Source organism: Pelodiscus sinensis, chromosome 1 (assembly GCF_052426305.1).
Source record: "Pelodiscus sinensis isolate ZL-2025 chromosome 1, ASM5242630v1, whole genome shotgun sequence".
Lineage (NCBI taxonomy): Eukaryota > Metazoa > Chordata > Testudines > Trionychidae > Pelodiscus > Pelodiscus sinensis.
This window is the reverse complement of record NC_143052.1, coordinates 351,668,901-351,694,924: the sequence shown is the minus strand read 5'-3', so window position 1 is coordinate 351,694,924 and position 26,024 is coordinate 351,668,901. Positions and strand designations below refer to the sequence as shown.

At 44.7% G+C, this 26,024-nt stretch overlaps 1 protein-coding gene across 1 annotated transcript; it reads left to right on the top strand.

Annotated features, from left to right (window-relative positions):
• Window positions 1-17,141: 17,141 nt before the first annotated feature.
• Window positions 17,142-18,080, top strand: LOC102443522 (olfactory receptor 52D1-like). The gene has a single exon (XM_006110233.3). The coding sequence runs from the start codon at window positions 17,142-17,144 to the stop codon at window positions 18,078-18,080; it is 939 nt and encodes a 312-aa protein (XP_006110295.3).
• Window positions 18,081-26,024: the final 7,944 nt, after the last annotated feature.

The following is a 26,024-nucleotide window of genomic DNA, read 5'->3' as shown; positions in this document are numbered from 1 at the left end:
TTGTCTATTGATGCTCCACGTATCTGTGAAAGGAGACAGGCACAGTGAGGGGAATTACACAATTTATAACAAAACATATGAAATGTATATATAGAAAGAGGGTGAGCTTTGAGGTGGTAACAAAACAGAAGGCACCATCTCGTTAAATTCATTGTTAAGTCCAGAGTACTCCATACAGGGAGCAAACCAAGTCAGGTGAATGGACACAATGGGCACGTCTACACAGCAGGGCAAAGCTCAAGGTGCGTAGCTTAATTTGATTTATGTCAATTGAGTAGCTTGAGTTGAAATGGCTTATTTCAGCTTTTGGCGCTGTCTCCACAGCAGGAAGTCTGAGAAAGAGCACTTTTCCTCCGACTTCTTTTACTCTTCATAAAATGAGGGTTACAGGAGTCAGAGTAAGCAACTCTCCAGCTCGACATTATTTTGACATCATGTCGAAATAACTGCTTGTAGTGTAGTCATGGACTATTTTATTTCGGAATAAAGCCACTTATTCTGAAATAACGCTGCTGTGTAGACGTACCCCATGAGAGTAGATGAAATTCAGTGTCAATAACTGCAGTGGGTTGTCCTATTGGATGGAAAATCTTGAATTCCTCACACACCGAATAAGGCCCTAATTTAACTATATGAATTTGGGACAGGGACCTCGGGATCATGGTACACAGCTTCTGAAACCTTGGAGACTATGGAAGCAGACAAAGAAGCTAAGAAAAAAATTGGATCCAGGAGGAGTGGGATGGGGAATCATAAAAAATAACCATGCCATAAGATTCCTCTGTCAATGTTCCACCCTTCTTGGGATTCCTCCGTGAAGTGCTTGGCATCATTCTCACTGCAGATATTGAAGAACTAGAGTGGTTCAAGCAAATGAAATGGGAATAATCCAGGGGCCAGGAAACTCTCAAGTAGAGAGAGACTGGAAGGATTGGGATTATGAACCTACAAAGGAGATGAATAAGAGAGGAAATGAAAAAGGTCTATGAAATATTGACCAGTTGAGTGTAGATCGGGAATGTGTTCTCCCCTGTCAGATAACACAAGATCAAGAAAACATTCAATTAAACCGAAATGTGGCAAATTCAAAACAGATAAAGAAAGAATACTTTCTTCCTTCAATGCTGTAGTAGGCTGAGGAGCCCATGGGCACAAGAGGTTGAGACAATGAGTTGAGTAAAATCAGGAAAGTTTTGGATATTTCATGTATATTGAGACTATACAGTTACAATAGTTACAGGTAAACAAATATTTGGGAAAGCTCATGCATCATATCACAAGCCAATCTCTAGGGGGGTGTCTACACAGCACCCTTAGCTCATAATAAGCTACGCAATTTGCGCTACACAAATTGCATAGCTTATTTCCATGCTATTTCAAAATAGCTTATTTAGGAATTTGGCGCTGTCAATACAGTGCCAAATTTCGAAATAACTCGCTATTCTGAAATTCCCCTTAACCCTTGTGGAACGAGGGTTACCGGGACATCAGAATAAGAAGCCTGATATTTCAAAATCTATTTAGAAATAACTGGATGCTTCCATAGATGCAGAATAGCTATTTCAGGATACTTCCAATATCACAGAATAGTTCCTCAGTGTAGACATACTCTAGGGCTACGTCTACACTGGCCCCTTTTCCGGAAGGGGCATGTAAATTTCACCAGTCGTCGTAGGGAAATCCGCGGGGGATTTAAATATCCCCCGCGGCATTTAACTAAAAATGTCCGCCGCTTTTTTCCGGCTTTTAAAAAAGCCGGAAAAGAGCGTCTACACTGGCCCCGATCCTCCGGAAAAAGTGCCCTTTTCCGGAGGGTCTTATTCTTATTCTTACTTATTTCCCTACGACGACTGGTGAAATTTACATGCCCCTTCCGGAAAAGGGGCCAGTGTAGACGTAGCCTAGATGTTTGGGATTATGGCAATACCATAAAGACGGTCAGATCATCCCACCCAATCCATCCACTATCAGCTTTCTTACACGTTCTATTGAATACATGTGGGGCTGTCACTATATGGGAGAGGACACTGCGTTAGATGGAGCATAGGTCTGCTCCACAATGCAACGGCTATATTGGAAAGCAGGCACGTTTCCCTCCCATGTAAACAGTCATTATTCTGCTACACTATGGTTTTAGGGTCAGCAGAATAGTCATGAAGGGCAATACGGACTTGGTATTTAGGGCTGCAGGCTGGCTTGTGTGTCATTTCCCTTCTTCTTTTGCTGAGACCTTTTGTTAACTGGCAACAGTAAGCAGAGAGAGGCATCAGTAACTGAGCCATTAACCTTTCTCATGCCTGGATATTCATGAAGTTTGCAATTGACACAGGACATAGGGAATCACAATTAATGAAGGTGGCATAAGAACATAAGAACAGCCGTACTCGGTCAGACCAAAGGTCCTTCTAGCCCAGTATCCTGTCTACCGACAGTGGCCAGCACCAGGTGCCCCAGAGAGGGTGGACCGAAGATAATGATCAAGTGATTTGTCTCCTGCCATCTCTCTCCAGCCTCTGAAAAACAGAGGCCAAGAACACCATTTTATCCCCTGGCTAATAGCCTTTTATGGACCTAACCTCCATAAAATTATCTAGCTTCTCTTTAAACTCTATTATAGTCCTAGCCTTCACAGCCTCCTCTGGCAAGGAGTTCCATAGGTTGACTACATGCTGTGTGAAGAAGAACTTTCTTTTATTCGTTTTAAACCTGCTACCCATTAATTTCATTTGGTGTCCTCTAGTTCTTCTATTTAGGGAACTAATAAATAACTTTTCTTTATCGGCCCATTCCACACCACTCATGGTTTTATATACCTCTCTCACATCCCCCCTCAGTCTCCTCTTTTCTAAACTGAAAAGTTCCAGTTGCTTTAACCTCTCCTCATATGGGACCCGTTCCAAACCCCTAATCATTTTAGTTGCCCTTTTCTGAACCCTTTCCCAGGCCAAAATATCTTTTTTGAGGTGAGGAGACCACATCTGTACACAGTATTCAAGATGTGGGCGTACCATAGTTTTATACAGGGGCAGTAAGATATTCTGTGTCTTATTTTCTCCTTATCCTAATAATTCCTAGCATCCTATTTGCCTTTTTGACCGCCGCTGCACACTGCGTGGAAGTTTTCAGAGAACTGTCCACGATAACTCCAAGATCCCTTTCCTGATTTGTCATAGCCAAATTAGCCCCCATCATACTGTACGTATAGTTGGGGTTATTTTTCCCAATGTGCATTACTTTACACTTATCCACATTAAATTTCATTTGCCATTTTTCTGCCCAATCACTGAGTTTGGTGAGATCTTCTTAGAGACAGTTCCTCAGATTCATCACCCACAAAGGACGGTGCAGATTCGGGAATCTCCCCAACGTCCTCAGCCATGAAGACTGAAGCAAAGAAATCATTTAGTTTCTCCGCAATGGCTTTATCGTCCTTGATTGCTCCTTTTATAGCTCGATCATCTAGGGGACCCACAGGTTTTTTAGCAGGCTTCCTGCTTCTAATGTACTTAAAAAACATTTTGTTATTTCTTTTTGAGTTTTTGGCTAGCTGTTCCTCAACATCTTTTTTTGCTTTTCTTATTACATTTTTACACTTGATTTGACAGTGTTTATGTTCCTTTCTATTTATCTCACTAGGATTGGACTTCCACTTCTTAAAAGATATCTTTTCGTCCCTCACTGCTTCTTTTACATGGCGGTTAAGCCACGGTGACAGGTCACCTTCCCTCACAGATACACTGTGATATTCCTCACCAAGGACAAAAACCAGATGCAAGATCCCACAGCAAGAACTCACTGAAATAGCTCCTCAGATGAGGTGAAACTCAGTGTCTGCCTATACCGGGGAATAGAGGGAGGTCAGCCTCACCTTCCTGTCTGGGGCTAAATCTGAGGAAGCATTTCAGATTTTGTCAGGAGGGTAATCTGTGCATGCCACAGTATCAAGGTGGGGGTCAGAGTGAGGACAGCAGCTTCTGCTGTGTTGCTGAATGTGCTCAGTACAAGCCAAGGAGCAAATTGGAGGGAAGGCGGGGGGCAAGAGACATTGACCCTGTCCACCTTTCCACACACAGACATCAGCTCTTTCCTGGAGCCACTAAGGTACTTGAAAACACCATTTTGGGGGCAATACCTTAGCAATTAGCAGAGAGAAACACTGTATCTAAATCCTATATGAAAGTAAATTCAATGAATATTATATACGCTCAGTTCTAATAGCAACGTATTTTAACATTTTGGTGGCAAGCCACTCAAGGGACACTGGTAAACCGTGAGGTGGCGAAATTTGTACATGATACCAAACTGTTCAAGATAGTTAAGACCAAAGCAGACAGTGAAGAGCTTCAAAAAGATCTCACTGAACGAAGTGATTAGGCAACAAAATGGCAAATGGTATCCTGAAATAACGCGGCTGTCTCAGTGTATGCCCCTGTGTGACAAAAAGCGCTTTTGCGGAAAAGCGTCCTCCCAATCTAGACATGCTTTTCCAAAAATGCTTTTAACAGAAAAGTTTTCCGTTAAAAGCATTTCCGGAAAATCATGCCAGTGTAGACGTAGCCTAAGAGAGCAGTGAAACTGCTGAATTTGAAACTGAAGAAACTTGTTGTGAAATCTCTGATGACATGGAAACTCTACTGCAGAAGCTGCACTTAAGAACAGCAGAATGAAATTGCTGATTTGGAAGATAAAGCAGAGCAAAAAACACACAGCCCCCAGAAAGGAAGATACTAAGACGGGGAGAAGAACAGAGAAAGAGATAAAGAACTGATCATGAACCCTTTCGATATATTTGTAGTTTCCAATGTTAACCATACAAATCCCTTATTGTTTCTGTCAATGCTTAACAGATGAAGGGTCTGCACTGGTGAATTCCTGCCCAAACTCTTTTTGACTTGAGCCCTGGAACCTTTCCTCAGCCCTCAGCACTAACATTATTGCAGAAAGAGGCAACTCACCACAATCCTGCTCAGCAGAGAGAAGAAATCTTCTTCCTATGACAGGAACACAGAGCCCTGAGAAGCAACGTCTGGATCTCACAGGTATGGCATCCACTGTGCTGGGCAGTGACATATATGCTTCCTGATGACAGACCCCATGGTCTCACAGATTGGTCAGAATGCCCAGACAATTCCCTCTGTTATGTGAGCAGCTGGAAGAGCAGAAAAATGGACCCTGGAGATGTACAGCTTGAGAGGCTTCTCCTAGGAGTGAAGAAATGATTCACCAACACCAGGGGCTCAGAGAGTCAGGGAAAACTGAGTCTTGGGGGATGACTAGACTACATCCTTCTGTTGCCAGAGGGATGTAAATTAGACATACCAAAATTGCTAATGAAGCGGGGATTTAAATATCCCGCACTTCATTAGAATAAAAATGGCCACCGCTTTTTGCCAATGCGGCACTTTGCCGGCAAAAAGCGGCAGTCTAGACGGGGATCAGTTGACAAGGAAAGCCTTTTCCGACTGATCCCCTATGGCTCTGCAAAGGATACTGTCCTGATATTCAAGAAATTGATTCAGAAACAGGTTCTGTTGTCCTGCATCAGTGCTAGTACCACAGGACTTCTCCCTCTTACTGAGGGTCCGTCTACACTGGTCTGTAGGTCGAAAGAAGATACGCAATTTGAGCTACGCAAATTGCATAGCTTATTCTGATCTTATTTCAAAATAGCTTATTTCGAAATTTGGCACTGTCTACACAGCACTAATTTCAAAATAAACTGCTATTCCGAAACGTCCCTTACTTCTTGTGGAATGAGGTTTACAGAGATGTCAGAATAATGAGCCCGTTATATTTCAAAATAACAGGCACACTCAAAAGACACAGAATATCTATTTTGAGATACCTCCGGTGTCCCAAAATAGCGCTGCAGTGTGGATGGAGCCCGAGTGGTTCCTTCTCCATTCCCAGGACCAAAAATGACCAGGATTTCATATCACATGGTATTCCCCATTTTACGAGAATCAACCAACTGCTCCATCTGGAGCTTTTCATCTGGTGACCGTTGCTCCCTCATGCTTTTGTCACAGGAGCCTCTGGGCCTAATTTGGGCTCCAGAGGCTGTGAGTTTGATGGGTTGTCACCCTCATGGTGAAGTCCTAGATCCATGGAATGGCTGCACCCCGTAAACGCCAAGATGTGTTTGCCCTTCTCCACGCTGCTGTGTTGGAGATACAGCCTCTCCTGGGGTTGCCGCTCAACATGACAGCAGATGGTGCTACACACCCAAGCCCTGGTCTACACAAAGGAGTTATTTCCCTTATTTTGAAATGACAAGCCGAGTGCCTTCAGTACCAAGCCTGTTATTTTGAAATTACAGGCCTGGTTATTTCAGAATAACCGAATAAGCCTGTTTTTTTCCCGAAATTATTACTCCTGCTTTTCACGAGGAATAACTCTTATTTCGAAACAGTGATAGTCTGGATGTTCCACAGTGGTTTCAAAATAACTACTCCCCCGAGTCATTCAAAGTAATTACCCCCAATGCTTCCTGGAGCTCTTAGTCGTGGTAGCACATCCAAACTCAGGAGCCTGCCTTGGACTAATTTTGAGGCTTCTCTGTAGAGTGGAGACACTATTTCAAAATTGTTCTTTTGGGAGTCATTTCAAAATAAACTATTTTGAAATAATTTCCTAGTGTAGCCATACCCCAAATGAGGTACCTGAGGGCTTCCCTAAGCCACCAAAGCACAACCAGCAGATACCCACCAACTTCCCATCTCCCCACATTCATGCCTCCCCCCCCAGAGTATAAATCCCAAATTAGAAGCTTTTGCACAGCACAGGGATCTGTACAATTGAAGCTCCTTAATCTTATTTTTACAACGCTGAGCTTTTTCCCAGACACTTCACTCAAAGGCACACTGGTTTCAATAAATAACAAACAAAACAAGTTTGGTAAGAAAAAGAGTATAAGTGATAGCAAACAGATCAAAGCTGATTGCCTAGCCAATAAAAAAAACTAGACACCAACCCTCAGGTACTAGAAGGGTTCAATGTGAATTAGCAATTCCTTACCCTGACGGGTGATACAAGCAGTCTACGAGGATTCCATCGACTAGAAATCCTTTTAGCCTGGGACCAGTCCTTCCCCCAGTTTTGTCTTTGCTCAAGAGGGGTAAGGAAATTGGTCTCAAGTTGTAGTGCGAGAGGTCTAGGTTGGATATTAGGAAGAACTATTTCTCTAGGAGGGTGGTGAAGCACTGGGATGGGTTCCCTAGGGAGTGGGGTGGAATCTCCACCCCTAGAGGTTTTTAAGTCCCAGCTTGACAAAGCCCTGGCTGGGATGATTGAGTTGGGATTGGTCCTGCTTTGGGCAGGGGGCTGGACTCAACACCTGAGGTCTCTTCCAGCCCTGGGATTCTCTGATTCTATGATAAGAAAAAACTGTGTAAAAGCAACCCTTGACATTTTTGCTGTTTAGAAGAATATCAAACCAGGGTCAAACCAATGTCCCATCTAGCCAAGTTTCCTGCCCTCCAATAGTGGCCAATGCCAATTATTTCAAAGGGAATGAACAAAACTGGTAATCATGAAGTCATCCATCCCCTGTTGCCCCTTCCTAGCTTCTGGAAAGCAAAAGTGGTTGGGGACACTTCAGGGAATTATTCTGAGTCCTTGAATGTCCTGGTTAATGAACCTATCTTCCCTATATATAGAAGGGAGTTACAAGGAGGAGGGAGAAAAATTGTTCTCCTTGGCCTCTGAGGACAGGACAGGAAGCCATGGGCTTAAACTGCAGCAAGGGAAGTTTAGTTTGGACTTTAGGAAAAAAACTTCCTACCTGTCAGGGTGGTTAAAAACTGGAATAAGTTAAAAAAATTCAAAATTAATGGAGATTGCCTATCTCCTAGAACTGGAAGGGACCTTGAAGGGTCATTGAGTTCAGTCCCCTGCCTTAACAGCAGGACCAAGTACCATCTCTGATGAAATTTTGCCCCAAATGGCCTCCACAAGGATTGAATTCACAACCCTGGGTTTAGCAAGCCAGTGCTCAAACGACTGAACTATCCCGCCTACCCCCTCCCAAGCTGCCTAGGGAGGTCCTGGAAGATCCATCCCTGGAGATACTTAAGAGCAGGTCAGAGAGATATCTATCGGGGTGATCTAGATGGTGCTTGGTCCTGCTGTGAGGACAGGGGATGCTCTTGATGACTTCTCAAGGTCCCTTCCATTTCTAGGATTCTATTATGCCATAATTCTAGTTCTTTTTTTTTATTCAATTTTCTTTTTGTCTTTGACTTGAGAACACCCTGTGGCAAAAGGTTGCACATGCTCACTGTGGCTTGTGTGAAGAAATGTTCCCTTATCTTTGTTTGCTGGATGTGCTTTGGTGGCTTTGTTTTAAATCTTCTATTACTTTCATTTGGTAATTAACAGTTTCTTGTTTAATTTTCATCACCCATCATCAATTTATAAACCTGTGTAGTATCCCCCCGATTCATCTCTTTTTTCCAACTGGTAATGTACAAGGCGTATTAATCTCTTTACATATGGAAGCTGTTCCATGTCCCTATTCAATGCAGTTGCTATTCTCTGTTCCTTTCCCACTTCCTTTCAGGGTGAGAAATTGCTAATTCATATCATAGAATCATAGAACCATAGAGCTGGAAAAGATCTCAGAAGGTCATCAGGTCAAGCTCCCTGCTCTAGGCAGGACCAATCTCAACTAAATCAACCTAGCCAGGGCTTTGTCAAGCCGAGACTTAAACACCGCTAGGGATGGAGACTCCACTACTTCCCTAGGTAACCCATTCCAGTGCTTCACCACCCTCCTAGTGAACTAGTTTTTCCTAATATCCAACCTGGACATCTCCCACCCCAACTTGAGACCATGCTCCTTGTTCTGCCATCTGTCACTACTGAGAACAGCCTTTTTTCCATCCTTTTTGGAACCCAGGAATCAGAAAGCTTTTATCAAATCCCTCCTCACTCATCGCTTCTGCAGACTAAACAGGCCCAACTCCCTCAGCCTCTTCTCATAGGTCATATGCTCCAGCTCCCTAATCATTTTGGTTGCCCTCCGCTGGACCCTGTCCAATGCGTCCACATCATTTTTGTAGTGGAGGGTCCAGAACTGGGCACAATACTCCAGATGTGGCCTCACCAGAGCCGAATAAAGGGGAATAATGACATCTCTGGATCTGCTGGCAATGCTCCTCTTAAAGCAACCCAATATACCATTAGCCTTCTTGGCTACAAGGGCACACTGTTGACTCATATTCAGCTTCTCATCCACTGTAACCCCCAGGTCCTTTTCTGCAGAATTACTACTTAGCTGGTTGGTCCCGAGCCTGTCACAATGCTTGGGATTCTTCTGTCCCAAGTGCAGGACTCTGCACTTGTCCTTGTTGAACCTCATCAGATTTCTTGTGACCCAATCCTCCAATTTGTCTAAGTCACTCTGGACCCTATCTCTCCCCTCAAGCATATCTACCTCTCCCCCTAGCTTAGTGTCATCCGCAAACTTGCTGAGGGTGTAATCCATCCCCTCATCCAGGTCATTAATAAAGATATTGAACAAAACGGGTCCTAGAACCGAACCTTGGGGCACTCCACTAGAAACCAACCGCCATCCTGACATCGAGCCATTGATCACTACCTGCTAGGATCTAGGATCTTCCTCTTAGCTTGTGGTTTTATTTCTCTGCTAGGTTATTTTCTTTGATCCATTCACGATCACTTATGATAATTTAAAATATTTTTTTCAATTAAACTTTTTAAATTATTATTATTTTTCAACTAACGTGCCTTTGAGGCAAATGTGTGAGGAAAATCTCAGCTTGGTTTGTACCAGGGCTGGGGAACCTCAAATCTGGGAGCTGGATGTGGCCCCTGACTTGTCTGGATCCGGCCCCCAAAGCTCAGGGCCCTCCCCACATTGGGGGGCCCATACTGCTGCCCCACCATGGGGCTGGAGCACACAAAATCTACTAGGTTGGGCCCCCCAGGCTCTGGTGTGCAAGGGGAATGTAGGGAGTGTCTTTCTCCTCAGTTGAGGGTCTGGGAGCCATGTCAATGAGGGTTGGGTTTTTTTCTTTGGTTTTCACTTATTTGTGGCTCCCAACTGATTTTTCTGTGGGTCAGCAGCTCCCGACCCAAAACAAGGTTCCCCAGCCCAGGTTTCTACATTCCTTTTGCATATTTTTCCCACCTCAAATGATGCATTATACAGCACTCTGTACAGGGCAAGGTGTGAAAGACTGAGAAGCTGAGAAATTGGCTGTTGTCTGTTATATACACTTGGGTGCCTTGGGTAAGCCCTCAGGTAGCTCAGGTTAGGTGTGTGTTGCTATCGGTTGTCGTGTTGTGTAATGACAAGCCTGGAGGGGCTGACCTATTCCAAGGCAGTGTGAAAAGTGGCCATCCTAACTGGATAGCTAGAAGGGTGCAATATTTCCTCTTGCTCACAGACTGCACCCTGGAGATGAGAACGCATCAGTATGGGCACATCTATACAACAAGGCAAAAGTCGAATTAAGCTACGCAACTTGACCTACATCAACTGTGTAGCTGAAGTCGAAATAGCATACTTTGGCTTTTGGTGCCATCTACACAGCAGTTGAAGGGAGAACACTCTTTCTTTGACTTCTCTTACTCCTCAAAAGCAAGGGTTACAGGAGTTGGAGTAAGAAGTTCTCCAGTTTGACATTATTTCAAAATAAAGGCTTGCTGTGCAGACACACACTATGTTATTTCAGAATAAAGTCAGTGTAGATGTAACCTACTGCTGTGTAGACGCAAGGGATGATGTGCACTGGAGACCAAATTAGGCTAGCAAAAACATGGCAGAGGATCGGTTGCCCGAAAACAGATCAAGAAGTAGCAATTGTTTACTTCTTTTACCACCGTGGTCTCACCTCAGAAGAGCACACCTACCTAAAATACCACTGTATTGCCAGGGTGGTTAAATGCTGGAATAAATTCCCCAGGAAGATTGTGAAATCTCCATCACCAGAGATATTGAAGAGCAGGTTGGATAGACATCTGTCAGGGATGATCTGGATAATGCGTGGTCCTTCTATGAGGGCAGGGGACTGGACTTGATGACCTCTTGAGGTCCCTTCCAGTTCTGGTGTTCTATGATTCATACTGAAATGGCCCCAAGGTAACAGACCAGGGAAACTTCATTCATGGTACCTTGTGAAATGCGGGACACCACATGAGATGAACTCCAGTTCATTTTGGCCCTGGGAGTGCTGGTGGGCTCACACAGTGAACGGGGAGTCCCAGCATACTAGTTTTGACCTGCTGATGGATTTATTTCAAAGGGTCAACACAGCATTGAAATGTGATGCTTACTCACTGCAGCGAGTAGAGGAAGTCTGAGAACTGTGGAGAGCTGTAGGACACATTGCCACCTTAGACCTCACAGAGGGATACTGAAAAACACGTTTGATGCCAGAAACCTGGGAGAAGAAAGCTCTTGCATCACTTCTGCATCGTGTCATTTGGCCTCCTCATGGTGGCAGTGCTTTTCAGAGGCTAATGGACTAGCAGGGGTCAAGAATGAGAGTGGGGGGTGCTGACCCACAGGAAAATCAGTCGGGGGCCACACACACAAGAGAGAAGCAAAAAAAGAAAACAAACCCTCAATGATGTGGCCTCCAACAGAGAAGACTCTCCCCATATTTCCCTCACACACCAGAGCCTAGAGAGAGCCAGGATAGTAGATTTTTGTGTGCTCCAGCCCCGGAGGGTTGGGGGCTGGAGTGCCAGCAGGGGCTCCCCAGTGCTGGGGGGCCTAAGCCTGAGGGGCTGGATCCAGGCAAGCCAGGGTCCAGCCTTAGGTTCCCTGTCCCAGACCAGATATTACAACCGCATGGGTGGTTAGCTGCAGTACGCTGCTATGATCGAATGAAAACCATTTTTCACCCTCACGCTGTGACAGCTTTCCTACGCATAGTGTAGATGGCTGTCCACCACACATGGGAAAAAAAAGCCATGAGCAAATGCTAGGCTGAACAGTCGGCAAGACTGACAACGTGAGCTCCTGGTATGGGGGAATCATTTCTTTACTCCCAGGAGGGGCTCTTGAGCTGTAGTTCTCCAGGGTTTATTTTCTGCTCATTTCTAGGCTGAGGGAATTGTCTGGGACTGCAGGCCAAGGTCGGAATCCACAGGGACTGTGCAGGGGAATTATAAAAGAGGCTGTCCAACACACAGAGTATCAGATATGTGAGAGTCTCAAGGCTGGGCCTTCCTGTCACAGGATTTCTTGTCTCTGCTAAGAGAGAGTTTGGTGAGCTGCTTCTTTCTGCATTACAGTTAGGTCTACAGGCTTAGAAAGAGTACCTTCATCCTGCCTACCCCCATGCCTCTTGACCCACCTCCTGACCTGACCCCAGTGGGCCCGGACCCATGACCCTGTCCTCCCCAAGTAGCAGCCCTATCCACTAGGCCACACAGAAACCTGCCCCGCCACCCACTATTCAAGTGGGATTGGCCACTGTCTGGGCTAGATGGACCTTTGGTCTGACCTAGTGCGACCGTTCTTATGTTCTTAAGTCAAGAACCATCTGGGCAGGAATTCATCAGCACAGTGACTTGCATTGTTTAGTTTTGTTGGAAACATCAAGATATTTGCCTTGTTGAATGGTTGGGGGAAGTCTAGGTTGGATTTTAGGACAATCTATTTCCCTAGGAGGGTGGGGAAGCACTGGGATGGGTTACTTCGGGAGGTGGTAGTATCTCCATCCCTAGAGGTTTTTAACTTTTGGCTTGACACAGCTCTGTCTGGGTTGATTTCGTTGGAGATTGGTCCTGCTTTGGACAGGGGGCTGGACTCGATGACCTCCTGAGGTGTCTTCTAGCCCTAGGATTTTCTGATTCCATGAGCTAGAACAACAAATGTATTAGAAATCATTTAGACAAATATATTTGTTTTTAAGATCAGTTACGTGTCATTTACTATGTTCTTCTGTGTCCATTCGGGGAGCGAGAGGGGGGAAGGGAAAGGACTGGGGGAGGAGGGTTGGTTTGTTTGTTTTCTGATTTATTCAAGTTTTCCAGGTCTGCATCTTTGCTGCCTTATTAGGAAGTGCAACCAAAGCCCCTTCAGTGTGGCTGTGTTACCAGAGAGTTCACAACAAGAATTGGCCACAGTGGCCTGATTCTACGCCCACATTTTGCCTTGACTGGGTCCCTGTCAACTGAGACAGGCCTCTCTGGCTACATTTACATTACAATATTATTTTGGGATACTAGAGTATCCTGAAATAGTGATCCTGTGTCTTAACAGCAAGCTTGTTACTTTGGGCTCTCTGTTCTGATGTCCTTGTAAACCTCATTCCACGAGGAGTAAGGGATATTTCGGAATAGCGGGTTATTTTGCAATTTGGCACGGTATAGACAACCAAAGTATGAAATAAGCTATTTCTAAATAAGACCAAAATAAGATATGCAATTTGGATATTAGGACAAACTATTACACTAGGGCTATGTCTACACTGGCATGATTTTCCGGAAATGCTTTTAACGGAAAAGGTTTTCCGTTAAAAGTATTTCCGGAAAAGCGCGTCTAGATTGGCAGGATGCTTTTCCAGAAAAGCACTTTTTCCGGAAAAGCGTCTGTGGCCAATCTAGACGCGCTTTTCCGCAAAAAAGCCCCGATCATTATTCTCACGTTTGGGGTTTTTTTGCGGAAAACACTACTGTGCTATCTACACTGGCCCTTTTCTGGAACAGTTTTCTGGAAAAAGACTTTTGCCCAAACGGGAGCAGCATAGTTTTTCCGGAACAGCACTGATGATTTTACATTAGATCGTCAGTGCTTTTCCGGAAATTCAAGAGGTCAGTGTAGACAGCTGGCAAGTTTTCCAGAAAAGTGGCTGATTTTCCGGAATAACTTGCCAGTATAGACACAGCCTAGGAGGGTGGGGAAGCATTGAGGGTATGTCTACAACATAGAGATTTTTTGGAAAAAAGTCTGTTTTTACGAAAAACGTCACTTACATCCACACTGCAATTGCGTTCTTTCGGAAAAAATCAAAAGTACAAAGGTGTTTTTCTGACATTGGTAAACCTCTCTCTACGAGGAAGAAGCCTTTTTCTGAAAGAGCTCCGTCGGAAGGAGGTGTGTGTGAATGGGGAAGAGGGAGTTCTTTTGAAGAGGAAAGAGGGAAAAGCACAGGTGCCATGGTGGCCACTCCGCCCACAGTAATCACAGCTTACATGCGAGATAGTGTCCAGTCAGTGGGGATGTTATCTTTTTAAAAAGCAGATCGCTTTTTTGATGCATTTTTGCTGTGCAGACGCTATTTTTTGGAAGAAGTTTTTTTGGAAGATCTCTTCCAGAAAAGCTTCTGCCGAAAGAAGCCTGTAGTCTAGACATAGCTGGGATGGATTACCTAGGGAGGTTTTAAGGTCCCAGCTTGACAAAACTCTGTACAGGTTTTAAAGTCCCAGCTTGACAAAATCCTGGCTGAGATGGTTTAGTTGAGGTGGGTCCTGCATTGGACTCGATGACCTCCTGAGGTCTCTTTCAGCCCTATGAGTCTATGATTCTATGGCTGTGTCTACATTGGCACGATCTTGCACAAAAGCGTTCGCTTTTACACCAAAACTTGCTGCCTGTCTATACTGGCCACGAGTTCTTGCGCAATAACACTGACATTCTAATGTATGAAATCAGTGCTTCTCGCACAAGAACTCTGATGCTCCCGCTCAGGAATAAGCCCTCTTGTGCAACTGTTCTTGCGCAAGAGGCCAGTGTAGACAGGCAACATGAATTTCTTGCACAAGAAAGCCCTGTGGTTAAAATGGCCATCAGAGCTTTCTTGCGCAAGAGAGCATCTACACTGGCATGGATGCTCTTGCGCAAAAGCACAGCTCTTACACAAAGGCACATGCCAGTGTAGACGCTCTCTTCTGGAACAGTTTTTGCACAAGAACTTTTCCGCAAAGGAGTTCTTGTGCAAAATCATGCTGGTGTAGACGTAGCCTATATGTCTGTGAATTCACTCTGGGGAATGGTGCCTGATGTTGGTCCTGGGTGAGGTGTATCAATGTGTGGCAGAGCTGGAGGCTCAGGGGGGACTAGTGGCCAGCACTGGGAGGATGTGGGGCAGGAAGTAGGATGTCCACGGGCAGGTTGTCAGTGTGAAAATCAGGGAGTGTACAAGGAGAGGTGGGTATCACTGGGGGCATGAACATGGATGGGAAAGAGGAACCGCTGAACTTTTTTTATCTTTTTGATTGTTGCTCCAACGCCAGTGCTGGGACCTTTCCTGGTGCTGAAAGCATCTGGGGAGTTTCCTGGTCTCTTTGCCCTGGCAAGCCATGCAACTGCAGCTTGGATGTCACAGTCAACGTCAATGTGTTTGCAATCATTGTTCTTGCACCTTTTATGTAACTTCAGGCATTACAACAGAAGAAGCAGCCATTGATCAGTGTGCGACACTACACCCCATATTCTTCACAGTGGTGTTATTATGATATGAGTATATGGTTATACAGGCTGAACCTCTCTAGTCCAGCACCCTCGGGACCTGACCAGTGCTGAACCAGAAAATTTTCCAGACTACAGGAGGTCAATGTTGTTTATCAACATTATCAACACTTCCACTGCTTACTGGGCTCTTAGAAGACGTTTAGGGGCAAAACAGAGCTAAATAACAGCACAGATCACTGAGAGCCAGGACTGGTGGCTGTAAACAAAATTTATGGGACTGCAGGAAACTTAGCCACACCTATGATAAGTGAAGCAAAATACAGGACTATGTAGCACTTTAAAGACTAACAAGATGGTTTATTAGATGATGAGCTTTCGTGGGCCAAACCCACTTCCTCAGATCAAATAGTGGAAGAAAATAGTCACAACCATATATACCAAAGGATACAATTTTTAAAAAAGTGAACACATATGAAAAGGACAAATCAAATTTCAGAACAGAAGGGGGATGTGGGGGGGGAGGTAAATGTCTGTGAGCTAATGATATTAGAGGTGATAATTGGGGAAGCTATCTTTGTAATGGGTAAGATAACTAGAGTGTTTGTTGAGACCCAGGCGTAAAGTGTCGAATTTTAGCATGAATGACAGTTCAGAGGATTCCCTTTCAAGTGCAGATTTAAAAGGTCTTTGAAGATCTTTGAAGTTATAAGATCAAGTACACATATTCCTGCGCATCCAGAAATATAATTTATGCTATCATGTGCCGAAAGTGTCCGTCTGCTATGTACATTGGACAAACATCTCAGATACTTCGCAAAAGGATCAATGCCCACAAAACAGATATTAGACAGGATCACAAAGAAAAAACAGTTTCTTGCCATTTCAGCCAGAAAGGACACTGTCTCAATGACTTAATTACATGCATCCTGCTTCAAAGACCTTTTAAATCTGCACTTTAAAGTGCTACATAGTCCTGTAATTTTGCTTCAGCTGCACCAGACTAACACGGCTACGTTTCTAATACTATTCTATGATAAGTGGACATCCAGCTAACTAAAATCTTGCTAGACCAGGGATGTTGCTGGACCAGAGAGTGCCAGACTAGAGAGATTCAATCTGTAGCATAATTCAGACACTTTAGTACAAGATGCATTGTGTAAGGTGGTACATTTGAATGTTTATACTTTCCTTCAAAGCATTCACTGCCCGTTGTAGTGCTTTCACTCTTGTTGTTTTCCACTATTTTATCATGGACTCAGCTGGTTGTCCTTGTACTGTCCTGGTGGAATTTAATTACGTATTTCATGTGCTTTTTAACAGTACTAGCAGTTCTAGCACCAAGAGATTCAAGCACCAGGCCCAGGCCTAAGGCTCTTTCTTTCTCCTACAGGCAACTCTGGGACATTTGAGGGACTAGATAAATAAATCGGAGCTTTGTTAGGTGTTGGAGTAGTTATAACTTTTTTTCTCCCAAATGCACATATACATTGCACTTGTTGAAAGCTAAGTTCATCTTCCATTCTGCTGCCCATTCACCTGGCTTACTTAGCTCCCTCTGAGGTACCCCAGTCATCTGGTACCATCTGCAAACGTTGCCACCTCCCTGCTCAGCCTCCTTTTTAGTTGACCCACACTAATAAAATATGTATTTTCCCATTTGTTGTAAAGCAGATGATCACCCCCCATGTGCTTCTCTCTCTTCACAGACACCCTGAGCAGTTCTGACCCCAAGCAACTCATCTACCCCCTCATGGCAGCTTTCAACGTGACTCATGCTGGTCCTTCAACATTCATCCTCGTGGGCCTCCCTGGCCTGGAGGCTGCCCACATCTGGATTGCCATCCCTTTCTCAGTGTTCTACCTTATTGGCCTGTTGGGGAATTTCATGATTCTGTTGATTGTAGGCAAAGAGCAGACCTTGCACAAGCCGATGTACCTGCTGCTCTGTATGCTGGCGCTCTCAGACATCGCCACACCTACCTTTGTTGTGCCGAAGGCCCTGTGTATATTTTGGTTCAGTTTGAAAGACATTACTCTGTCTGGATGCCTCACCCAGATGTTCTTCCTTCACATGGTTTCTCTCATGCACTCAGCCATACTCGTGACGATGGCCTTCGATCGCTACGTTGCCATATGTAACCCTCTGAGATACACCACCATCCTCAGCAACGCACAAATCGCTAAGCTAGGGGTGGTAGGTTTAGCAAGAGCTGTTCTCTTCATTTTGCCCCTGCCCCTGCTCCTGAGCAGGCTGCCGTTCTGTGCCAACCGCCTCATCCCCCATATGCAATGTGAGCACACAGCTGTGGCAAAGATGTCGTGTGGGGATATTTCAGTAAATAGGACATACGGTTTAGTGCTATTCTTTATAGTCAATGGGTTGGACCTAACACTTATTGCCCTGTCGTACGGTTTCATCATCAGGGCCATCTTCAGAATCTCCTCCAAGGAAGCCCACCAAAAAACCCTCAATACTTGCACAGCCCACCTCTGTGTGATGCTGATGTATTACACCCCCAGCCTCTTTTCCAACCTAACACACCGGTTCGGTCAGGGCATTGCACCTTATGTTCACATCATCTTAGGCAACCTCTATCTCCTCCTCCCTCCCATGCTCAACCCGATCATTTATGGGGTTAAAACCAAAGAGCTTCGTGACAAAATGGGCAAATACACCTGCATAATGTGATCGCCTGGGGCCACCGACTTTAAACATTCATGACAAGAGGGAGAAAGGACAGTGCCTCTTTAATCAAGGTTGCTCTGTCCCAGTTTGGCTGAGTTCAAAAAGGTCAAAATTCACAGTCTGAGACGTTCCTCATGCCTAGCCCTGGTCTACACTAACTCCCCTTATTTCGAACTAGCAAGCAGAGTATCCATCCTACCAAGCCCATTATTTCAAAATAATGGGCTGGTTATTTCAAAATCTTAACTCCTGCTTTCCACAAGGAATAATGCTTTTTTAAAAATAAGTTATTTCGAAATAGCGATAGTGTGGATGCTCCACTGCTGTTCTTTCAAAATCACTACTCCCCAGAGTAAATACTCCTCAGTGATTTCTGGGACTCTAAGGGTGTGTCTAGACTACTGAGTTTTGTCGACAAAAGTGAACTTTTGTCGACAAAACTATACCTGCGTCTACACTACTGCTGAGTTCTGTCGACATAACGTCGACAGAACTCAGCAGTTTTGTCGACGCTGGTAAACCTCATTTTACGAGGCATAACACCTTCTGTCGACAGAGTTCTGTTGACAGAAGGTGTTATTGCCTGTAGGGTTACATCTAGACTACAGGGTTTTGTCGACAAAGCAGCTTGCTTTGTCGACAGAACTGAATGTGTCTAGATGCTCTATGTCGACAGAAGTTTTGTCGACAGTATCTGTCGACAAAACTTCCGTCGACAAAACCCTGTAGTCTAGACGTACCCTAAGGGTGCATCTACAAAACAGCGTAATGGCCATTATTCTGAAATAACAATGTGAGCGTCTACACAGCAATTCCGTTATTTCGAAATACATATGAAATAATGGACAGCTTATTCCAACTTCTGTAAACCTCATTCCTCTAGAAATAACACCTCTTCCAAAATAGCTATTTCAGAATAGCAGTAGTGTGGACACTCCACTGCTTCTATTTCAAAATAGCTCCTTCCCTGGGCCATTCAAAGTAATAATTCCCCAATGACTGCTGAGGCTCTAAATTGAGGTAACGCATCCACATTAGAGAAGCCTGCCTTGGACTAATTTTGTGGTTTCCCTGTAGTGTAGACGTGTTATTTCAAAACAAGCTATTTTGGAATATTAGTTTTCTAAATAAGCATGCGGAGTAGACATACCCTAAGTGGTGATAGTGTGACTACATTCAGGGAGCCTGCCTCAGACTAATTTAAAGGCTTCCCTGATATGTGGACATGCTGTTTCAAAATACTTATTACAAAACTTATTATTTTGAAATAAGTTATTTCAAAATAATTTTCTAGTGTAGACATGCCCCTGAGGTACGTCTAGACTACCGGCTTTTGTCGATAGAAGCTTTGTTGACAGAAAGGGTACATCTAGACTACAAGCTTTTGTTGACAGAGGCATTGTCGACAGATACGGTCAACAAAGCTTCCGTTGACAAAGAGTGTCTAGACTACATCCAGTTCTGTCGACAAAACAAGCCGCTTTGTCAACATGAGAGTGTAGACGCAAAGGACAGTGTAGATGCAATAACGCCTTCTGTCGACAGAACTCTGTCAACAAAAGGCGTTATTCCTCATAGAATGAGGTTTACCACCATTGACAAAACTGCCGAGTTCTGTTGTCATTATGTCGACAGAACTCGGTGGCAGTATAGATCCAGGTATAGTTTTGTCGACAAAAGTCCACTTTTGTCGACAAAACCCTGTAGTCTAGACACACCCTTAAAGTCCTATCACTCCATTACTAAGCACTGCCTTCTGTTGTTGACTTCTTTCTCTCTGGCCATCACCTGATCTCTTTCATGGTTACCCATCATCCCCCAACCCCACAAATCCTGTCACCTGGCTCCACCATGACTCTAAGACTACCAGAATAGACTTGAGTATTCTGGAGCAAATTATCCCAGCAGGCCCCCAAATCTTTTTCAGAGTCATTGTGCTTCCTGTGATAGTCCCCCACCCTTTGAGCCTTACATACATTCTTTGTTCCCCGAGGTACATATCTACACAGCTATATTAGAACACACATTGTTTTATTTGACACAGATTGCCAGCCAATCTGGATTTCTCTGAGTCAATGGCCAGTAATAAGAACATAAGAATGGTCATACTGGGTCAGACTAAAGGTCCATCTAGCCCAGTATCCTGTCTGCTGACAGTGGCCAATGCCAGATGCCCCAGAGGGAGGGAACAAAATAGGTAATCCTCATGTGATCCCTCCCCTGTCACTCATTTCCAGACAAACAGAGGCTAGGGACACCATTCCTACCCATCCTGGCTCATAGCCATCGATGGACCGAACCTCCATGAATCTACCTAGCTCTTTTTCGAACCCTGTTCAAGTCCTAGCCTTCAGTACATCCTCTGGCAAGGAGTTCCACAGGTTGAACTCCTCTTTATTATTTATGATACACCAATTTTTGGGTCCTCAGAAAACTTCAGCAATATTCAGGCATGAGAAGGTTGAGCAGCTTAGCGGCCGACACGTCTGTCTTCGCACTTCTAAGTTACCAACTGCAACCTGAGGAAAAGCTGGGAATCTGCAAGAAAGTGGGTCACCAAAAGCAAAGATACAAAGGAAAATAAATAAATAAAGGAAATGCTAAAGGCACTGGCCTGTAGCCCTAAATACCAAAGATCTCTGACCCTTCCTGCCCATTCTTTTGAGCATAGTCTTTTGAGCTCAGCATGATAATGTCTTTTCCCAAGGGGGAATCCTATCTCCTTTCCTGTAACTCAGACACGTCACAGCTGCTCTTATCTCAGCCCTCACATGCCCCAGAATTGCCTTCTCTCCTTACATAATGGGCAAACATCTCAAATTGTGAGTTATTCCCGTATAGCTGTCCTTGAATCACCGCATGGAGTGTATGTGGGTAACAAGAGCAGCAGACCAGCTGCTTGCCATGGAATTTGCCCATGAGATTTGTTACCAGTGAGATACGGTCCCTGGTCTTCCCCTAGCTAAGCTTGCAGATATGATGGGAGCTATCTCACCCGCTGCAACGGAAGAGCTGTGGGGAGTCAGCAGTCAGGGGGTCCTCCACATGGTAGCTGTGTTTATGTCGGCCCTCACCTGTTCCAGAAAGGCTCCTCCCTGGCATTCACCACTCCATGTGTGAGATTTGTCACTGGTGAGACACAATCACGGATCACCCCTCTGCCACAGGAGCAGGTGTGCGGGAGGCAGCTCACCCGTTGCAGGGAAGGAGTTATAGGGAGCGTTCTGGGAGCCAGGCATGACTTTAGAGCATGGAGAAGGCCCTGAAAACCAGCGTGTTGTTGGAACTGGAGCAGCCAGGGATGTGACAGTAGAGTGGGGTCAGAGTGTGCTCGGAGAAGGAACCATCTGAGGTACAAAAATCAAGGTGTTTTTTTTTTCCCCAACTAGGGAAATGCCTGAAAGTTACTCAATTAACAGTTAACACCAATGACTGGACACAAACAATGGAGAAAAGATTGTGATACCCAGGCTGCGGTTCTGTGGCTTGCCAGGGCAAAAAGATCCTGAACACTGTCCAGGAACACTCTGGGGCTACGTCTACACTGGCATGATTTTCCGAAAATGCTTTCAAAGGAAAACTTTTGCGTTAAAAGCATTTTCGGAAAAGCGCGTCTAGATTGGCAGGATGCTTTTCCCCAAAGCACTTTTTACGGAAAAGCGTCCATGGCCAATGTAGACGCGGTTTTCCGCAAAAAAGCCCCGATCACCGTTCTCGCGATCGGGGCTTTTTTGCGGAAAACAGTACTGTGCTGTCTACACTGGCCCTTTTGCGCAAAAGTCTTTTGAAAAAAGACTTTTGCCCAAACGGGAGCAGCATAGTATTTCCGGAAAAGCACTGACAATCTTACATGAGATCGTCAGTGCTTTTGTGGAAATTCAAGCGGCCAGTGTAGACAGCTGGCAAGTTTTTCCGCAAAAGCAGATGATTTTGTGGAAAAACTTGCCGGTCTAGACACAGCCTGGGCCAGGGAAAGGCTCAGCTCCAGCCTGGGTGCAAAAATCCCAAAGAAAATGTGATTGTCAAAAGCGCTGCCCACCTGTATGTCTACATGGTGCTTGTTTCACCCACAATCCCTTGCACTTCTCCCCTGTCCCTGTACTTCCACTGTCTGTCTCAACAGCCCTTAGCACCGTCCACATGCCCATGTACCTGCCCCACTTCTCCAGAAAGGTCCCCCACCCCACAATTTCTAACGCTGCCACTGAGTGATAGCCCTCAACCAGGACCACAACCAGGTGCTAGATCCCACAGCAACAGCTCACAGAAATATCTCCTCAGACAAGGGTGGAATTTTGGGCAGGTTGGAGCTGTGTGCTCTGGGATGTGGCTGGCTTTTCATCCCGTTCCCCAGATGCTAAGAGAATGAGGGGAAAGTACTTGGATTCTGTGCCCGCCTCTCATACCTGGCTGGTGAAAGGGAAACAGGATGAAATGCAAGTCCCGACGCAGAGTGCACAGCTGATGCCCTTCCTACCCGCCCAAAATTCCACCTTTGTCCTCTGACCAACGTCTGACTAAACTGAGGTTATCAGGGGAAATCAGCCTGAACTGCCTGTCTGGGGGCGAAGGGAACCCCAATAGCAGCTCAGCCTGTGCAGGAAAGGAGAAAGGGACGGGGCCTGTAGGAAGGAGAGGGGAAGCAGAGACTGTCTGTGTTGTGCTAATGTGGCAGTAGGCTTGCTCAAAGTAGAAGGGATAGTTTGGATGGGGATGGGAGGAGGTATCAAAGCTAATCTGCTGCAGTGATGTCCACAGTATGTTACAGTCTGAGACAAGCCCCTGTCCCAGGAATCCTCGTTAGGCCTTTTTGGTGTGTATATTAGGCAGGACGTCCTATCCCAACTTCACCTCTTTTCAGGACCCTTCACTGTGATCTGGACACCTCACTTGAAAGTAGGAATAAGGGATCTTCCGGAAAAGGGCTTATTTTCCACAAGATCCCGTCTAGACTGGCGCTTTTCTCCGGCAAAACCCCGAGCCAGAAAAAAGTGGCAGCCATGTTCATGCAAATTCCGCGGGGGATATTTAAATCCCCCGCGGAATTTGCAATTCCGAAGTGTCTCATTAGCATCCCTTTTCCGGAAAGGGGTGCCAATGTAGACACAGCCGGGGGGTCTATCACAATATATGTAGGAGAAAGAAAGATCCTGAAGCATGGGCGTGGTGTTTGAACCAAAGTCAGCAAGAGTTATACTATGAGTATTAGGCAGGCTATGTCAAAAGCAAATGTTTGCCTGCAAGACAGTGTCTCTTGGTGCTAGAACTGCTTGCACTGTTAAAAGTGCATGAAATGGATAGATAGATTCCACCAGGACAGTACAAGGACACCCCAACTCAGTACATGATAAAATAGTTTGAAACAACAGGAGTGAAAGCATAACACTGGGTGGGGAATAGGCATGCTCTGGAGGAAAGTACAAGGGGACGTACCAAATATGTCATCAATATGTAAGATGATACGTATGGTGCGTATCACAGATTTTTTATCTCTGTCAATAAATGTTGGGGTACCTCAACTTAACTCTTTGGCTGGCCTAGAGGACAATAGTGAAATAAGAACATAAGAACATAAGAACATAAGAACAGCTGTACTAGGTCAGACCAAAGATCCATCTAGCCCAGTATCCTTTCTGCCGACAGTGGCCAGCACTAGGTGCCCTAGAGAGGGTGGACCGAAGACAATGATCAAGCGATTTGTCTCCTGCCATCTCTCTCCAGCCTCCGACAAACAGAGACCAAATCCATACTATTGACTGAGCTGAGTCCATTGTCATGGGTACAAACACGTAGGAGCTCGGCGGGCCATCTGGCTACCAAAGACTATTATTTTACTTTGTTCGACAATAAACATGACTCGGGTACCTTCGTATCTTATCTGAGTCTGTGGTCTTAGGGGGCTCTCATGAAGTCTATTATGCTGGCTACCTGCACAGAGCTAGCACGATATACTGAGGGAGCCTACAAAAACACACACAGCTGACCTTTAATTTTCACTGACAGAGCAGGAATCTTGAATTTACGACATTGCTTTCCTGACCCACTGCAATGTATGCCCATGAGAATGGACACAGCTCAGTGAATGGAAGGGCATTCCATCCCTTTCCTTGGCTGAAGAAAGATACACCCTCTGAGACGCATTTGTATGCTGTGATATAAGCAAGTTAGTCTTGCCTGATGACATCACCTTCTACATGTTGGTTGGATCAGAGTCGTCCCGATCTCACTCTTTAGGAGACTCCAGTGTGCTCCTGTTACCCTGGTGGAATATTTTAGTAGACTCGTTGACATGGGGATGTTTAGGTACCAACAATTATTGGAATGTGTCTGCATGAGTGCTCTGTGAGTAGCGCTCCTTAGGATTAAATGGTTCTGCAATATTGGCCCTCTTCTTGTATGACTCTGTGACCAGCTTCAGCATCATAGCAGACCTTTGATACCATGGCTTATATCTCAGGCTTTCTCCTTACTCCAGTTACTACTGCAAGTGATCCCATCACCTGGACATTTGGTGTCAGTCTCTGTTTCATAGGAACATACGAACAGCCAGACTGCATCAGAACAAAGGTCCATCTAGCCTAGTGTCCTGTCTTCCAACAGTGTCCAATGACAGATGCCCCAGAGGGAGTGAACAGAACAGGTAGTCATCAAGTGATCCCTCTCCTGTCATCCATTCACAGCCTTTGACAAACAGAGGCTAGGGACACTATTCCTACCCATCCTGGCTAATAGCCATTGATAGACCTAACCTCCATGAATCGAGCTAGTTCTTTTTTGAACCCTGTTAAAGTCCTGGTCCTCACAATGTCCTCTGGCATGTAGTTCCACAGGTTAACTGCACAGTGTAAAGAAAAACTTCCTTTTGTTTGTTTTAAACCTGCTACCTATCACTTTCATTTGGTGACCCTAGTCATTATGTTATGTGAACAAGTTAAAAGCCTTTCCTTATTCACTTTCTCCACACCTGTCATGATTTTACAGACCTCTGTCATATCACCTCTTAGTCTCCTCTTTTCCAAAATGAAAAGTCCCAGTCTTTTAGACTCTTTTCAAGTAGCACCTGTTCCAAACCCCTAATCATTTTTGTTGCCCTTTTCTGAACCTTTTCCAATGCCAATGTGTCTTTTTTTTTTAGATGGGGTGATCACATCTCATCTGTTTCACAAACTCCACGATGGAATCTCAACACCTATTTTTGATGTCTTTGAAAACCAGAAAGGTTGATGTGGATTTGGAATGTTCCAGATGAAAGCAAAGCCAAAATCAGTTCCACAAAGCAGTAAGTTACTTGACTCCAAGGCGATGTTAAAGTTAAACGTAGAAGTCTCTAAACTGGGTGGCTTTTTGATACTCCCTGACAGAGCAGCTTAACAATTTCACTTCAGGCGGTGTCAGGAATAAATCAGAGATTAAATGCAAGTCAGCATGTTCTCATCTAACACTGCACTTTATTAGATTTAATCACACACGGACATAAGGAATGGTCTTAGGAAATCCCAGATATTTTCCTAACATCTGTAATGGTATTGCAAGAGCCTCACGGTGGCTAGTTGTTCACCTGCTGGGGAGAAATGGGTGCCAAGAAAAAAAAATGTCTCTCAAGATGACTTCAGAGGGTTACTCCAAAGTACATTGCATTATAACATCTTCAAAACACATACATCACACACATACATCTCATAAAATTTTACTATTGAAGATAGCTACACTTAACATTTACATCCCCTCACATCTTTCGTTATCACTTAATGTTTCTTCTGTACACTCTTCCAATTCTAATCAGTAAAAGGGCCAGTTATATTTTCACCTGTTAATTATGTAAGAATATTTTTAGTACTTCATAGTGGAGGTATGTAAATCATGTTTGGAATTAACTCAACCCCATTCTTAGGTACTTACCCATCATATTCAGGGTAAAGTGGAACAGCTCTGAAAAAAACTTACTTT